The following is an 18,649-nucleotide window of genomic DNA, read 5'->3' on the forward strand; positions in this document are numbered from 1 at the left end:
TTGGTTTGCTACAGCTTGATTAGTATAAGCACCTTTATCCACAGTTTATGTGACCACCACCCAAGTTTAACGTCAGTGTGCAATAACCACTCTTAGATGGCAGCACTAGCAGTAGACAGTATATAAATCGTGTCAGGCTGACATGAAAAACAATGTAGTTGTTGTCATAATGTGGAAACGGAGCGATTTATGCGACATCCAAAATGGCACGGTCATTGGCTTTTGGGCCAAAGGTGGAAGCCTTTCCGAAATGGGTAAGTTTGTAAACTGTTCATGTGCTGCTGTGGTTAAAGTATACTGTGCATGGCAAACTGGTGCTACCCAAAACCAGTACCGAGGCAACTGTGATGCCCCATAGTTCATAGATGACAGGGGTAAATGGCGGCTGTGAAGATGGGTACAGGTGAATAGACATGCAACTGTTGAGCAACCGACTGCCCAGATGAACCAAGGGGCTACCAACAGTGTCTCCTCAATGACAATTACTGCATACAGGCCTGTGCAGCAAGCACCTAGTTCAAGAACCTATGCTCACTGCTGTTCATATAAAGGATGAAATCTTATGTGCAATCGTAGGAAGGGTCCAGGCCATAGAAGGGAGCATTATGCTCTGGGGCTTGTTTTCGTGATGTTCCCTGGCTGATCTCGTCATTCTGGAAGACACAACGGATCAACACAAGTATTCATCTATCCTCTTGGACTATGTCCACCACAATATGTAGTTTGTTTTTCCTCGGCATCACGGTATCTACCCGCAGGACAATGCATCGTGTCACACAGCTCGCACTTTACATGCGTGGTTTGAAGAGCACCAGGATGAGTTTACGTACTGCCCAGGCCACCGAACTCCCTTGATTTAAATACAATTGAGAATCTGTGGGACCACCTCGATCGGGCTATTCGCACCGTGGATCCTCAACTGAGAAACTCAGTGCAGCTGGTTACAGTACTGGACTCAACATGGGTCCATAACCCTGTTGGTATTTTCCAGAACCTCACTGACACTCTTCCTACATGCCTTGCAGCAATCTGCACTGCAAAAAGTCGTTATTCAAGCTTTTGACAGGTGGTCACATTAGTGTGACTGGACAGTGTAAAATCTTCATTATAAAGCATATACATGCCCTACATCAGTACATTTTAATTACATGACAGGACATTGAAGTTCACTTATCTCGTATTGACAAACAATTTGTGTGTGTGTGTGTGTGTGTGTGTGTGTGTGTGTGTGTGTATGCGCGCGCGCGCGCGCGCGCGCGCGCTTTCATTATTTGTGCCCAACATAATTCGTATCAGTACTTTGCTATATTTTTACCATCATTGTCACACAGCCTTCTTCTCTATTGATCATGATATCATCCAGCACTTCAACAAGGTTCGAGGATATTGGTTTGCTTGTATGATTAATATCTTGTAATTTTAAGTAGTATGTCCAGTAGCCTGATCCCAAGTTAATCTGTAAAATAAAAGAAACAATTTTTTGAACAATGGAACTTTATGGCAGAGAATTTCAATAAATATAAGAACAAATAATTGAATTATACTACTATGGCTGTTGATTGGGTCTCGTCTGATAGATAATGTCAATTCTGGCTCATCTCATTCCGCATATGGTTCTTGAAGGCACAGATACAGCATTTAGCTTAGTGACTGGCCTGGGGTGGAACTGTGCACATACAGAGTGGTCAGAAACAGCCTGAAAAGCTTATGAAAGAGTTGAAGGGTAGGTTACATTGAGAAATAATTATTAAGGAAAAATCTAATAAGATGAATTGTTTCCAAGTTCATTAGCATTGAAGTCAGCCAACCAGGCCACTGGGTGCACAAATTCAAGTGGCCCACCAAACACATAGTCATCAAATGTGTTATTCACTTCATTTCCTAAGACCAAATGAAAGCAATACAAAACATGAGCATGGGACGGTAGTAAGCATCAAACCTGAGCCAAAGGCTGAGCAATCTTGTGCACTACCCTCTACGCTATGAGAACAATTGACAACGATTATTTCTGGCAGGCTGCTTGAATTTGCACATGCATTAACCTGACTGATTAGCACTGAAGTTAATGAACTCGGAAACAGTGCAATACATCAAATTTTTTTCTTCATTATTTCTCAGAACAGCCTACTTTGCTACACCTTTACAAGCTTTTCAGACACTTTCTGTCCACCCGGTATATAATTGACTGGCAGAGGACCTGCAACACACCTAAAAAAAGTGAAGTACATTGTCCACTGCAACTTCAGCAAGGAGACACGAAATGGTTACCATCTTAGCCGGTACTAAGGCCACCCAATGTGAAGGGTCACCAAAATACACTGAAGTGCCAATGAAACTGGTATAGGTATGCGTGTTCAAATACAGTGAGATGTAAACAGGCAGAACAAGACACTGCAATCTGCAACGCCTATATAAGACACCAAATGTCTGACGCAGTTTTTGGATTGATTACTGCTACTACAATGGCAGGTTATCAAGATTTAAGCAAGTTTGAACGCAGTGTTATAGTCGATGCATGAGCGATGGGACAAAGCATCTCCGAGGTAGTGATTAAGTGGGGATTTTCCCATACGACCATTTCATGAGTGTACCATGAATATCAGGAATCTGGTGAAACACCAAATCTCTGATATCACTGTGGCACAATGATGACTGAAGAGAATTGTTCAACATGATGGAAGTGCAACCCTTTTTCAAACTGCTGCAGATTTTTATGCTGGGCCACCAACAAGTGTCAGTGTGAGAACCATCCAACGAAAGATCATAGATATGGGCTTTCAGAGCCGAAAGCCCACTCGTGTACCCTTTGTAACTGCATGACACAAAGCCTTTCGTTCACCTCACTTGGGCCCATCAACACCAACATTGGAGTCTTGATGACTGGAAACATGTTGCCTGGTCAAACAAGTCTCATTTAAAATTGTATTGAGCAGATGGACGTATACGGGTATGGAGACAAACTCATGAATCCATGGACCCTGCATGTCAGCTGGGGACTGTTCAAGCTGATGGTTGCCCTGTAATGTTGTGGGGCATGTGCAATTCTGTAATGTTGTGGGGCATGTGCAATTACAGAGTGACATGGGACCCCTGATACGTCTAGATATGCCTCTGACAGATGACACGTACATAAGCATCATGTCTGATCACTGAATCCATTCATATACATTGTGTACTCTGATGGACTTAGGCAATTCTAGCAGGACAGTGTAACACCCCACACATCTAGAATTGCTACAGAGTGGCTCCAGGAACACTCTCCTAGGTTTGAACACATCTGCTGGCCAATGAACTTCCAAGACATGAACACTGAGCATATCTGTGATGCCTTGCAATGTGCTGTTCAGAAGAGATCTCCACACCCTCGTACTCTCATGGATTTATGGACAGCCCTGCAACATTCAAGGTGACAATTCCTCCAGCACTATTTCAGATATTAGTCTCGTCCATGCCATATCATGTTGCAGTGCTTCTGCGTGTTCACGCGGGTCCTACACAATATTAGGAAGGTGTACCAGTTTTTTTGGCTCTTCAGTGTGTGATGAAAACCAAGGCTGCTTGTTTTGATCAAAATTAAAATTGGGACATGTTGGTGACAGAGTTCAAATGGGGTAGTGATGCATAAAATATGACTTTAAGCAAGTCGAGGCCACATAGTCTGTCTTACTCAATTTTGTCTCTCACCTGCAGTTGGTGAACTCTGGGAACCTGAGCAACCCTGTGGAAGACTGGGTACCCAACCCAGAGTCAAAGTACAGAACAACTAGTGATTGGATTTAAAGCAGTAAGTCCAAGGTTATGTTATATGAAAATGAAGGTGAAATTCATTAACTGCGGTCTCCTAAATGTGCATGCCCCTACTGAGGAGAAAACAGCATAAAGGGAGACTGTCAATGAAGAAATTGAGCAAGTAGTGAAAGGGGGGGGGGGGGGGGAGGTACAAAGATGGTGACAGGAAACATAATTGCTAAGACAGGGCAGGAGCGGGTCTTCTACCCCACCATTGGTAAATACAGCCTCTATAAAGAGAGTAATAACAGCTGACTCCACATCATAAATTTTGCTGTATCACTTAACATGACAGTTTTTAGCATGCTGGAACCATAAAAATATACATAAAATGACATGGGTGTGACCAGACAACAATACAGGAATCAAACTGATCATATATTAATTGATACCTGGCATGGCTCTGATGTGCTAGACTGCAATAGTTTCAGAGGTGCTAATGTGCAATCTGATCATTGCCTGCCCATAGCAAAAATTAAAGTGAGAATTCCAAATGCACAAAAATAAAGGACAAAGACAAAGCAAGCATAATATCTCAGAACTTAACTCGAGGATGTACCTACATATTAATTTGCAAAATAGAGTGACAGGAATCCTGCAAAACTGTACTCATATCATAAATGAGCAATGGAATAAAATCAGAAATGAAATACAGGCTGAAGTGATTGGTATGTAACAACAGACTAGAGGAATAAATGGTATGAAGACGAGTGTAAGGAGACAATGAAAGCAAAGAAAGAAGCATAAAAAAAAAAAAAATGCAGGCCAGAAGGACAAGAATGCTAGTGGATGAGTGTAGAGATAAAAGGTGTACTGTAAACCAGATTCTGAAAGCAAAGAGGAGGAGCCTTTCTGGAAGGCAGTTGCAGGATACTGAATCACTGGATAACACTAATGAAAGTGGGAAATTCTGCAAAAGGTCAATAACCTTAGAAAGGAATTTCAACCAAAAACAACACAACGTAGAGGAAAAAGTACTTTAAGGAATCATTACACTCAGATAATGCTGAAGTATGGGAACTACCTGAAATCCCATCAGGTAAAAGAAGAGGAAAATAGAATGCCCAATGTATGAGATTCAGCTAGCAATAAAGAAATTAGACAACAAGAAGACATCTGGTAATGACAACCTGCTAGCAGAGCTTATTAATTGTGATGGAGAACATCTAGTTAGATGGCTGCACACACTGATCTTAAATATATGAATGCAAAAAGTCATCCCAGATTACTGGAATACGGGAGTGATATATGCTACACATAAGACAGGGGACATCCTGGAATGAACTAATTATAGGGGAATTACATTACTCAAAAACAATATATAAAATATTCTCCTCCCGGCTTTGTATCCATGGCAGGCTTTGGATGTGCCAAATCAACTATTGACCAAATATTCACCCTGTGGCACATATTGGAAAAACAAAGGAACACAATATAGAAACACATCATACATTTGTCGATTATTACACCATAAAAGGAAATAGGTTTACTGAAGCCATAAATGAACTAGACATATCACAACAGTTAATACACCCCGTAAGTTTGACCACAGGAACATCACTTAAAATACAGATACACAAAAGTTTAACACCAAGTTTTGGAACTGTGGACTGAGGCAAGAGGATGCACTCTCATGTATGCTTTTTAACATAGCACTTGAGAAGGTAACAAGGGCAGTTCAAATCAGTACAACAGTCACAATATACAATAGAATAGAATGGTGCAGGTTTTGGCATATGAAAATGATAATGTTATTTTTGCAAGAACAGAACTCACTGCTAAAGTAACATGTTCGGCACTAGTGGCAGCAGCAATAGAAATGCGACTGGAAGTGGACATCAGTAATACCAAATACATGTGAATAACATGACCAGAACTAAATACAGTGTTAGAATTTGACCAGGAGCGAATAGAATCTATTTGTGAATCTGTCTGTATGGGAACACTGGTGACATCACAGAACGATATTAGTATGAATACGATAATAAATGCTATTATGAGCAGCCCACAACTTAAATCCAGAAGAACAGTGTCAACTGTATAAAACTTTAATAAGTCCAGTATTAAATATGGCTCAAAAACCCGGACACTGACAACAGTGTGAAGAGCTAATAATATGATTTGAGCAAAATGTATTGCAAAGCATCTATGGGGTTACTAATGAAGATGGAGCACAGCATAGACAATAGAATTTTGAACTTTACAGATTATATGATGGTTTTGAAATTATGAAGTTCATTAAAATAAACTGCCTGAAATGGGTAGCCATATTTTTCATGCATAATATGAGAACCCAACAAACTAGTGCTACTACACAACCAAGTGGGACAAAGAAGCAGGGGAAGACCAAGATTTGACACTTGGATGAGATACAAAAAGATTTAAAAATTATTGGAGTCAGAGGATGGAGATACAAGACACTGGTCGGGGATGAATGGAATGATGTCCCAGAGCAGGCTGCATCAAAGGCTGCAGAGCCAAGAAGAAGAAGAAGAAGAAGAAGAAGAAGAAGATGATGATGATGATGATCAAGCTGATGCTGGTGACTGTGCAGACAAAAAAAAAAAAACAAAAAAAATAAAAACAAATATTTACAAACTTTATATCTCTAAAACACAAGTTCCAAAATTCATTTTTGTGTTTGTGAAAGAGGATACGTCTTATTGATCAAAAAAGGTATATACATTAGTAACTTCGAATATGATATACTTTCAAACTATACCATTATTTATATGTGAAACGTGCGCGTGGTTAGCAAGAGTAATAGGAGGCAGATTTCAGACTACCTAACAGATCAAAATGAAAATTTCTGTTCCGACACTGAAAATGTTGAGTGTTTACGGAAAAAGTTCAATGCAATCGTAAAATGTGTTTTAGACAGGTACGTGCCAAGTAAAACTGTGAGGGACCGGAAAAACCCACCGGGGTTCAACAACAAAGTTAGGAAACTACTGCGAAAGCAAAGAGAGCTTCACTGCAAGTTTAAACGCAGCCAAAACCTCTCAGACACACAGAAGCTAAACGATGTCAAAGCATAAGGAGGGCTATGCGTGAAGCGTTCAGCAAATTCGAAACTAAATTCTATGTACTGACTTGACATAAAATCCTAGGAAGTTCTGGTCTTACGTTAAATCAGTAAGTGGATCGAAACAGCATATCCAGATACTCTGGGACGATAATGGCATTGAAACAGAGTATGACACGCGTAAAGCTGAAATACTAAACACCTTATTCCCAAGCTGTTTCACAGAGGAAGACCGCACAGCAGTTCCTTCTCTAAATCCTCGCACGAATGAAAAAATGGCTGTCATCGAAATAAGTGTCCAAGGAGTAGAAAAGCAACTGAAATCACTCAACAGAGGAAAGTCCACTGGACCTGACAGGATACCAATTCGATTCTACACAGAGTACGCGAAAGAACTTGCCCCCCTTCTAACAGCCGTGTACCGCAAGTCTCTAGAGGAACGGAAGGTTCCAAATGATTGGAAAAGAGCACAGGTAGTTCCAGTTTTCAAGCAGGGTCATCGAGCAGATGCGCAAAACTATAGGCCTATATCTCCGACATCGATCTGTTGTAGAATTTTAGAACATGTTTTTTGCTCGCGTATCATGTCATTTCCGGAAACCCAGAATCTGCTCTGTAGGAATCAACATGGATTCCAGAAACAGCTATCATGTGAGACCCAACTCGCTTTATTTGTTCGCGAGACCCAGAAAATATTAGATACAGGCTCCCAGGTAGATGCCATTTTCCTTGACTTCCGGATGGCGTTCGATACAGTTCCAAACTGTCGCCTGATAAAGTAAGAGCCTACGGAATATCAGGCCAGGTGTGTGGCTGGATTGCACAGTTTTTAGCACACAGCATGTTGCTCTCAATGGAGAGACGTCTACAGACGTTAAAGTAACCTCTGGCGTGCCACAAGGGAGTGTTATGGGACCATTGCTTTTCACAATATATATAAATGACCTAGTAGATAATGTCGAAGTTCCATGCGGCTTTTCGCGGATGATGCTGTATTACACAGAGAAGTTGCAGCATTAGAAAATTGCAGCGAAATGCAGGAAGATCTGCAGCGGATAGGCACTTGGTGCAGGGAGTGGCAACTGACCCTTAACATAGACAAATGTAATGTACTGCGAATACATAGAAAGAAGGATCCTTTATTGTATGATAGCGGAACAAACACTGGTAGCAGTTACTTCTGTAAAATATCTGGGAGTATGTGTACGGAACGATTTGAAGAGGAATGATCATATAAAATTAATTGATGGCAAGGCGGGTGCCAGGTTGAGATTCATTGGGAGAATCCTTAGAAAATGTAGTCCATCAACAAAGGAGGTGGCCTACAAAACACTCGTTCGACCTATACTTGAGCATTGCTCATCAGTGTGGGATCCGTACCAGGTCGAGTTGACAGAGGAGATAGAGAAGATCCAAAGAAGAGCAGTGCGTTTCATCACAGGGATATTTGGTAAGTGTGATAGCATTATGGAGATGTTTAGCAAACTCAAGTGGAAGACTCTGTAAGAGAGGCGTTCTGCATCGTGGTGTAGCTTGCTGTCCAGCTTTCGAGAGGGTGCGTTTCTGGATGAGGTATCTAATATGTTGCTTCCCCCTACTTTACCTCCCGAGGAGAACACGAATGTAAAATTAGAGAGATTCAAGTGCGCACAGAGGCTTTCCAGCAGTCGTCCTTCCCGCGAACCATACGCGACTGGAACAGGAAAGGGAGGTCATGACAGTGGCATGTAAAGTGCCCTCCACCACACGCCGTTGGGTGGCTTGCGGAGTATAAATGTAGATGTAGAACTGTTGGGCCTGAAGTCCAACTTTCCCTCTCTACAGTTGCACGGTACCAACGAAATGCCAGATCCTGGCTTGCACTGGCAGTAGTTTGTGCACAATGCTCAGCCAGAATCTTAATGTCTCTGGACATTGTTTGGAGGCTCCCGTTTCAGCACTGCTGCTTCGGTAAATAGCTGTGTTTACAAGAAATCCTCCAGATTGCTTCCCATTAGAAGTGGAATGACTGATGGAGTCCAGGGACACTTGTCAGGACCTTTCCTTACTCTCCCTAATGATGTGGTGAGCCTTGGCCCTCGTGACTGGAAACACCCTAAGGTTGTCTGCTGTCAGCCAGCATTTAAAATGTCGAAGAGCCGCACGTCTTTCTCAGGTTGTGAAACGGCACCCATCTGTCTATCAAGGTACTCATCACCTCCTGAGGTGACCTGAGGACTGTGAGATGGAAAAGTCAGTGGCATGATGGATCGCTTGTGTGATGTAGTCCACCCATCCTTTGACGCTGTCACAGTGTTCGAACACAGCCAGCTGGCTGAAACGCTGCTAACCATCCATTTTGTGGGCTTAACTTCAGGTGGTGAGCCATTCAGTAGGTGAAGGCGGAATGGGAAGTGGTTACTGGAATGAAAGTCGTCAGTGACCTCCCACTGAACAGAGTGGGCGCGCGGGTGGGAGAACAGAAAGAGAGGTTGATGGTTGAGAATGTACCAGTAGCAATATAGAAATGTGTGTGATTACCTGAGTCGAGGATGCACAGCTCATGAGACATCATGAGGCCCTCCAAAATCTGACCCCGAGGGCAAGTATTGGGCCACTGAAGTCTCCCAGGAGGAGGAATGGTCGCGGGAGTTGTGCAATAGATCTGTGAGAGCCTCAGAGTCTAGTGCATCTTGTGGATGCAAATACAGTGAGCAAACAGTGCAAATGCTTGCAAATGGGGGGGGGGGGGGCGAACAGAAGAGAGGTGGGTGTTAGTGACAATTACTGCAACACCTCCCTTGGCCCTTTCCCCTCATAGGTCATCCTTGCAGTATAGCATATATCCCTGTAGCATACGTACATCTGTATCTTTAAAATTTGTTTCTTGTAAACAAAAGCACATGTTCCACTGTAGTGTGGAAGCCATGTCATTGGACTGGTTTTAATTTACACCTATCTTTGCGCAGGCGAGGTGAAGCACTTTAAGAGTGAGGAGGAGTGGAGGGTCTGCCTGGATCCAAGGCATCTAACTCGATGATATCCTCCTCCTCATCCGTCAGATGGGAAAGAATTACATCTGACGGCACTTGGGACAGCTTTTGTCTCAAACTTCGTGAACCTTTGACTGCACCCTGTCCCTTCAAGGTTGAGGCAGAAAGAGGCTGTTGAGAGGCATTCTGCCTTTCTTGTACCTACTAGATGCTCAGTGCAGAACTATTGGTCTTCCCTGTTTGCTTCAGCATAGGGGATCCACTTTGTCACTTTTATCTCCTGTATTTTGCATTCTTCAGCAAAAACTGGGCAGTCTCGGCTCCAGACTGGGTGGTTCCCAGAGCAGTTGATGCCAGCCTCAGAGACTTTTCCACAGTTTCCACAGATCGCTTCACCTTCACAACTCATGGTTGTATGGCCAAAACACTGGCATTTATAGCACCACATAGGGTTTGGAATGTAAGGCCGAACATTAAGTTTAAGGAACCCAGTCAGTCATAACATGTTAACGCAGTGTCGGAGAACTGAATGTGACAATGAAAGTGGTCATCTCTTCAGTTTCTGCATTATTCCTGTGCATTTATTGCTCCACATCGACTATTCCCTGGGATGCCCATTCTTACTTCAGTTCTGTTATGTTAATGTCCATGATATCTCGGCATGTGACATTGCCCTTACTGAGTAGAGATAGGTGGGCGTCTCAACAATGATATAGTCACCCAGTTTCTGCAATTTCTTAAGATGGTCTACATGCTTTGACCTGTTAGTTTTGACCAACAATGTGCCATTATGCAATTGTTGGATATATTTTAATGTTCCAGCAAGGCCTTCCAAACTGTTATGGATATAAAAGGGGGGAAACTTTTTCAAACATCCCCTCCTTCCTCTTTATCCACGAGTCCTGTTACTGCAGTCTAAAGTATTCTTATTATCAGGAGGACTAGCATCTCTCATTCTTTAGGATACTCCCAGGTGCTACACCCTTCCCACTGAGAGGAGAAGATGAAAATTTCGAGGTTTCCATCTCAGTCCCACAAGCAGCTAGGGAAATAAGGGTCCACTCAGACAGACCCCCCCCCTCCCTGCCCACATACCTGAGTAAGCCTTATACAACTGAGTTGTGGCAGGTTCCCCAGAGGTTGCTACTAATGACTGTTCCACCTCAACAGCCATACATCCCATCAGCGCACAGCACACCTTGAGATTGAGTTTTTTTTTTTTTTAGAGAGGTTTATCCCGTCCTCGCAGTCCAGGCGAGATCCCTGTTCCTTGAAACACACAACGTTCCACTGCCGCACCACGCGGTAGTCACTGAAACATGCCCACAGCTTACGGTGACAGAGACTGGTGGTGCTTACTGGTTCCCCAGCTCAGGAACCGTGGTGTTGCCAAGCCCATACCCAGCAAATCAGTGCTGTGCTGTGCCTGTGAGGGCTGTATGTCAACCGTAGTCATTGCAAATGAGCTAAATGCAGGCAGGTTCAGCAGCACCCACTGATCTTTAACAAGATTAACACACTTGTTTTGAACAAACAAACTGTTACACATATCACAATTCATAATCACTATGTAAGCTTTACAATTATTAGCACAGTCCAGTTTGTGGAGAAAATTTATTTCCAAATAAAAACCAACAGTTGCAGCACCATGTGATGGTTTGAATTGTCATTCACAGTAGGGCTTTGGCATGAATTGGGGTATATCTCAGGTGTTAACACAGGTGCATCATGGCAAGAAGTCCACAGAAAGAGCTAGTAGTAAAAGCACAAGCTTTTTGTACAAACTGCTGCAGCAAAAGTAAGTTGACACATTAGAAAGCAATGAATGGTGAAAACCACAGTTAGTACAATAGAGAACTGCACTACAGCTACATCTGGGCTAGAATGAATCTGCTGAGCCACTGCATAAGTGAAGACAATCTAAAATCCATAAGGTTCAAAGTATATCTATGAGAAGCCTCACAGGAAACTAACAGGAGTGCACACCCATAAAGAAGTGAAGCAACAACCATCTATTTTCATCAAAAGGCAAAGAAAGATATGTGGTTCGTCAGTGGTGAAGTGTTAATTTTGGAATTTGTTATAGAAAAGTACTTTAGTATGTATATTCAGTGTTGGGCGAACTCTGTACCTCCAGTAATCATGTTTGTTGCTGTGTTCCTCAAAAACTATAATACTTCATAAGAAATTTTTCCAATGTTAACGTGGGGACCATGACACTTACGAACAGCTGAAACAGCAGGACAGGTTGGCAAGTAGTTCCAATTAAGCGTAATTAGATTACAAACTGTCATACTAAGAAAATGTACTCCTCTCAAATTGGCTGACAATGTGGTTTTGTCATTCAGGCACCAGGTCCTGTATTACACACATTTGTGTGTTATTTCACAGTAGAGTGTCTAAATTGGTAGCTTCTACATCATGGTGAAGCACAAAAAATTACCTCCAGTTTTACAGAAAAATAAGTTTACAACATTATAGCAAAGTTCTTACCTGATACCACTGGCGAACAACCTTTCTGTTCAACACTGTTGATTTTGAGAGAGTAGCACTCGCACATCTGAGGGTAAATGGTCTGTGCATGTAATAAAGAGCTCTTATTACTCTGGCTCTCAGCCCATACCGTTGAACCATTGATTCTGGTTGCAGCTTTTCAGGTAAAGGAGTGCCTGGTTTGTAGTATCTGTTGACAAAGGAAGTGCATTGATTACTGTGCGTGGCAGTTTTGTCTATTAATCACAAGGTTCCAAATGTCATAAAAATCACAGCAATACAAAAATAATCAACAAAAAATGTTCTTAATATGGTACTTAAACAAATAAATTAAAGTGACAGCAGACTGAATGAAAAATGGAAACTTTTCCACCTATATAACTGGAATATTTTTCTTAAAAATACAGTGAGAATAAAGCAACAGAGTTTGAAAGGCAGAGTGTCCTACAGAGTCATGGAGTGGCAAATGTTTGAAAACTAATTAATTATTAACAATCAAAGACATTGCTGACAGCAAGTGGTGCAGCAACAAGACTGAAGTAAAAGGAATAAAAATAAACATATCATAAGTTATTACGCCTTGATAGATGTTAGTTGCACTGATGATTTTCATGAAATGATTCCCACTTGGCAACACAAGATCTGTCACGCCTGACAGCACTTTATTTTTGTGTGACAGAAACCAGGAATACCTCCATTCTCTACATATTCAACTTTCAGTGCAACATTTTTCTCAATGGTGGACGACTTGGCAGAAGAGACCTTAGTTGTAGAGGTCTGTATTTTGGCTGTTCAGAAAACACATAGTTATCATATTGGAAATGCCCAACACGCAAGTGTCTTCATTAAAAAAAAGACATTTTCTACTTTTGCGGCATTAATTTTATTTCTTCACAACTAGTTTCAGCCTTTCAGGCCATTCTGAAGTGATTTTGTGGTTCTCCAATAGAAAACATTTCCTTACATGTTGAAATGTGTGCTTCCTACGTGTGTTCATTCATAAATGTTGTCTTGTGAACAAACATGAATAGAAAACAAATTTGAAAACACACTCATTCCAATACATAAAGTATTGTTTTCTACTGCAGAACCATAACACTTCAGAATGATCGAGAAGCCCGAGACTAGTTGTGAACAAAAAAAAAAAAAAAAATTGATACGGAAAAAGTAGAAAATGCCACTTTCTTCTAATAAATTCATTGCCATGGTCCCCACTATGGAGAAAATAGTTTCTCCACTGGGGAAAGAGGAAGACATCAATAGATCAAGTTCCATGAGAGCACAAGGAGCAAGGTAACAGTTGATAGCCCAAAGAAAAAGGATGTGCAGCTGTGTACTGTGCAGAATGAGTTGGGGTTTGATGTAGCATGAAAACACCACATTGTACAGCTTCCGGTGTTGCTTTGTCTTGATATCCTCCTGCAACACTGTTAGGAAATTAAAGCAGTATGGCCCAGTGACAGTGCACCCCTTACGAGTATAATCTGTTAGGGAACACACCGTGACAGCCCCAGGAAACATTCATCATTATCTTTGCTCAATGATACCCGGATCTTTCACTTTTTCTGCAGCTGTAAATCCACACATTTGCACTACTCGTTTAGCTTCTTTGTGTTGAGGTCTATGGTGATAAGGTAGAAAGCAACTCGTCTGAATTGGCCTGATACAACTGCAACATTCCTGCTGTGTCTTGGTTTAGAAGTTTTTATGAATGGAAGTGAGCTGTTGTGGAACCAAATTTTTCCACTATTGTATCAATTGTGATAATGCTGTTCTCGAGCATTAGGTAATCCACTTATCTTATAATCTTCGTTTCTCACAAGCTATGGTGTCCTATTTTATTCTTCATCACTCCGACTTGTTTGATCACACAAAGTATCAAAAGACAGTGAAAATTTGCTATACTCTTCCACCAACTCAACACATATTGCTGCAGTATTTCTCCCTGTCAAGTGCAGAAAACAAATTACTGCTAAATAATCCACTTTATCAATAGTCTGGCTCATTTTGTTTCAGCTCATCTTGCAACATGCTGTGGTACTGTGTTCTCAACACTTCAATGTGTACCTGAACTGCAGACAGGTGCTGCACCTGGTGAGCAATGACAGCTAGTCACACACATGCATGGTGTATGTAGTATCAGCCAGCGTGTTGACCCTGTGTAGAATGGGGAAGGCACGCAATCTGAGTTTGATCAAGGGCTGATTGTGATGGCCAGGAGGCTCAGCACGAGCATTTCGAAAAATGCATGACTTTTAGAGTGTTCAAGGAGTGCTGTGGTGTCTTCAACATGTGGTGAAACCACTCCAGAATCATCGGTTTGGCCAGCCGCACCTCATTACAGATGTTGAACATCGTAGGCTGGGCAAACTGGTAAAACAGGGCAGGCGGCTAACTGTGGCACCACTAGCCAACATCAGACTTTAATGCAGGGCAGAGTACAAGCGTGTCTGAACACACTGTGTACCAAAAACTCATGACAATGAGCATCCGCAGCAAATGATCCCTGCATTTGCCAATGTTAAAACTACGACATCGGCAACTATGACTGACACGGGCACATGACAATTGGCACTGGATGTTGGCACAGTGGCAGAGCGTTGCGTGCTCTGATGAATCTCAACTTTCATAATGCCGATGGGAGTCATCTTCCAGGGGAAAGCTCCTTGATACCTGTACTGCAGGTTGGGGACAAGCTGGCAGCAGTTCCCTTATGCTCTGGGGAACATTCAAGCGGACATCCACAAGTCCTGTGGAGCTCGTGCAAAGAACCATGACGGTCAAGTAGTATTGTCCCTTCATGACAATCATATTTCCTGATGGCAGTGGCATTTTTCAACAAAATTATGTGCCATTTAAAACGCCCAGGAATATGATGGAGTGGTTCAAGGAACACTGTGGCAAGCTCCCATTGATGTGATGGCACCCAGCTCGCCAGATCTGAACCTAATCTAACACATTTGGGATGTGACTGAATTATCCATGCCAAAGGTGGACACACCAGCTATTAGGTAGAGGGTCATAACGTTCCTGCTGAGCAGTGCATTTCTTTGGGGTGTTGATTATAACTTTATGACTACCTCCCATACTGGCATATACCTCTTACCAGTTGACAGATGAATGGTTGGTTGGTTGGTTTCTTTGTTTAAAGGTGGGAGAAGGGACCAAACTACGAGGTCATCGGTCCCTTGTTCCTAATAAAACAATGCAGTAAGTGTGAGAATAAAACAGACGAAACATGTAACACAAAGTGGAAAGAAAGGAAAAGCCACAAGGACAAAGGGAAGGCAATGAACACTAAAAGGAACAAAAGAAGACAAGAAAACAACAGAGACGCTAGAAACAGAAGAGAGTAAAACACAAAAGCAAATTACAGTGGCTGGCCAATCATGAGAATAAAAAGGGAAAGCCACCCACTCTGCAACACATTAAAATCCTCCACCCTAAAAGCACTAGGGTGGAGGACAAAGCACTAGGGTGGAGGACACAGAGGGATAAAGGACATGTGCTAAAACCTACATAGAAGCATGAAACCCACTATACGGATAAAACGTAAAACCAAAGCTGCTGTGGAGGCATTGTCGCCCAACACCGAAGGCAGGGTGCTGGGAAAGTTAAAAGTCTGCCGCAGAGCGGCTAAAAGTGGGCAGCACAGCAAGAGGTGGACGACTGTCACTTGGGAGCCATAGCAACACTGAGGTGGGTCCTCGCAAAGGAGTAGGTAACCATGCGGTTGCCATGTATGGCCAATGCGGAGCCGGAAGAGGACAACTGATTCCCTGCGAGAGGCCTGCATGGAAGACTTCCACACATTCATAGTCTCCTTAATGACCCACAGTTTGTTGTGCGTGCTGTTAAGCCATGTCGGCAAGTTCGTTGCCAGGGATTCCGACATGTCCTGGCATCCACACAAACACCACGGTACAGCAGGACTGTTCCAGGGCATAGATGGACTCCTGAATGGATGCTACCAGAGGGTGGCGGGGGTAGCACTGGTCGATAGCCTGTAGGCTGCTCAATGAGTCAGTACACAGGAGAAATGACTCGCCAGGGCATGAGCGGACGTACTCAAGAGCACGAGATATGGCCGCCAGCTCTGCAGTGAAAACACTGCAGTCAACTGGCAAGGAGTGCTGCTCAATGTGTGCTCCATGAACATATGCGAAGCCTACGTGTCCATCCGCCATTGAGCCATCGGTGTAAACCACTTCAGAGCCCCAAAACACGTCAAAAATTGATAGGAAGTGACAGCGGAGAGCAGCAGGGTTAATGGAATCCTTAGGGCCATGCAAAAGGTCCAGACAAAGCTGCAGCCGAGGTACACACCATGGAGGCGTACGTGAACGGACTGCAAGTAGAGGTGGTAAAGGGAAGGACTCCAGTTTGGAGAGAAGGGACCGCACGCGAACCGCAATCGTTATCCCCGGGTGGGAAAAGGAGACGTAATTCGGATGCTCAGGGGAACTATGAATGTGTGCTGCATAACTGGTGAGCAGTTGTGCAAATCTGATCTGCAGTGGAGGAACACCAGCCTCCACCAGTACGCTGGTCACCGGACTCGTCCTAAAAGCTTCTGTCACTAATCGAACCCTACAGTGGTGCACAGTGTCGAGTAAATACAATGCTGAAGGTGCTTAGATGATGATCCGCACAGTGATCGGCCAAGATGTGTCGCTACTCCAGAAATCATTGTATAAGTACACAAAATGGTTATGGAGGATCGTCGATTGAAAGTGTGTGAAATTGCTCATGCTTGCCGCATGTCATCTGAAAGGATATATCACATTTTAACCAAAGAATTAGAAATGAAAAAATATCTGGAAGATGGGTGCTGCAACTCTTGACGCTGGATCAAAAACATGTGCCGTTGCCATGGCAAAATTACATGAACTAAGGTATGAATAGTTGCCACAGCCACCTTCTTCACCTGATATGGCTCTGTCAGACTTCCATCTCCTCCCAAAACTGAAAATTTTTCTTGGTGGACGAAGATTCACTTTAAACGAAGAATTGATAGCCGGAGTTTACAACTATTTTGCAGGCCTGGAGGAAACTCATTTTCGAGATGGGATCAAGGCACTGGAACATCGTTGGATGAAGCCTACAAGGAGACTACATTGAAACATAAAAAAGCTTTAATGATTTAAGTACTTTTTTCCTATTCTGTTCAGAGAACTTTTCAAACCACCCTCATACATCACATCTACCAGTTTCTGTCCCATTCATTCAGATAATTCCTTTGTGGCATGTCATTTTTTTTCATAGAGCATATTTAGAAAAAGGATGCTTGTTTGCCAGGTGCATTATTTTACAAAATAGTATCCTTCCTTTTCAGTGCACTTGGTCCTGCAGTTCACAAGCTTAAGTAATTCTGCAGTGAAGGTTTTCAAATGGTTGTGAAGCCACCTTTGCACAGCTCTTTGCACCTCCACATCTGAGGAAAATCAAGTACCTCGTGAAGCATTCCTGAGTGGCCCAAACAAATGAAAGTTGAAGTGAGTCAGATCTGTGCTGCAAGGAGGGTGTTCCAGTAGCTCAAAACTCAATTTCTTGATGGTTTCAATGGCGTTGTGAGCTATGTGCAGGAGGTCTGTCATGCAACAGCACGCTTTCTTTGACACCAGATCTTGCTGTCTGCTACAAACTCCTAGCTTTAGCCTGTTTTCCAACAATTCACTAAAGTCTCACTGTTGGTGGTTGTTCCCTTTCTCATGTACTCTTCCAGAACAGGCCAATTTGCATCCCAAAAAATAGTTAGCATAATCTTTCCTAACAATGGCCACATCTTGAAGTTTTTCTCTTTGGTGATCAGCCGTGTTTACACTCCATACTCCGGTGTTTTGATTCTAGCTTATAGCAGTGAACCCATACTTCATCACCAGTGACTACCCTGGTCAAAAAGATTCATCTTCCCCATTGATAAGTTAGAATAAGCATTGGCATATGTCAACATCTGAGCCGAGTTCTTCAGTAAGTTGTCTTGGTATCCACTGCTCAGAAATTTCATGGGAGCAGAATGATTTGATATGCAGAAACATGAATAACTGCCAAATTGCATTCTGATCTTCATACAGGCCTAACACCTGGCGTGATGGTACGGATGTGCCACTGGGTATACAACATGATCACATCTGGTTCACACAGCCAGTAATCTGGACAGTAGGCATTGCATTTCTCATGTGTGAAGACTGGTAGTTATATCCTTTCTTCGAGATCTGTGGCATTATGTAAGGAAGCAGTCAAAGAAAACGAGGCAGAGGGGGAAGTACATAAACTGTTTATTATTTCAAAAATAATTGCCATGACTGCAAATACATTTATTTATTCCACTGTGATACAAGATGGTCCACGCCTTCATGGGAAAGTGTCT

At 42.6% G+C, this 18,649-nt stretch overlaps 1 protein-coding gene across 1 annotated transcript in view; it reads right to left on the reverse strand.

Moving 5' to 3' along the window:
• LOC126471480 (transmembrane protein 183-like) overlaps positions 1-18,649 on the reverse strand; it is a 149,678-nt gene that overhangs the window by 25,949 nt on the left and 105,080 nt on the right. Inside the window, exons 5-6 of the mRNA XM_050099682.1 lie at positions 12,280-12,469; positions 1,316-1,456 (exon numbers count right to left, since the gene is read on the reverse strand). Coding sequence (XP_049955639.1) covers positions 1,316-1,456; positions 12,280-12,469 — 331 coding nt within the window. The remainder of the gene's footprint in view (positions 1-1,315; positions 1,457-12,279; positions 12,470-18,649) is intronic.

The sequence above is a fragment of the Schistocerca serialis genome, chromosome 3, assembly GCF_023864345.2.
Source record: "Schistocerca serialis cubense isolate TAMUIC-IGC-003099 chromosome 3, iqSchSeri2.2, whole genome shotgun sequence".
Lineage (NCBI taxonomy): Eukaryota > Metazoa > Arthropoda > Insecta > Orthoptera > Acrididae > Schistocerca > Schistocerca serialis.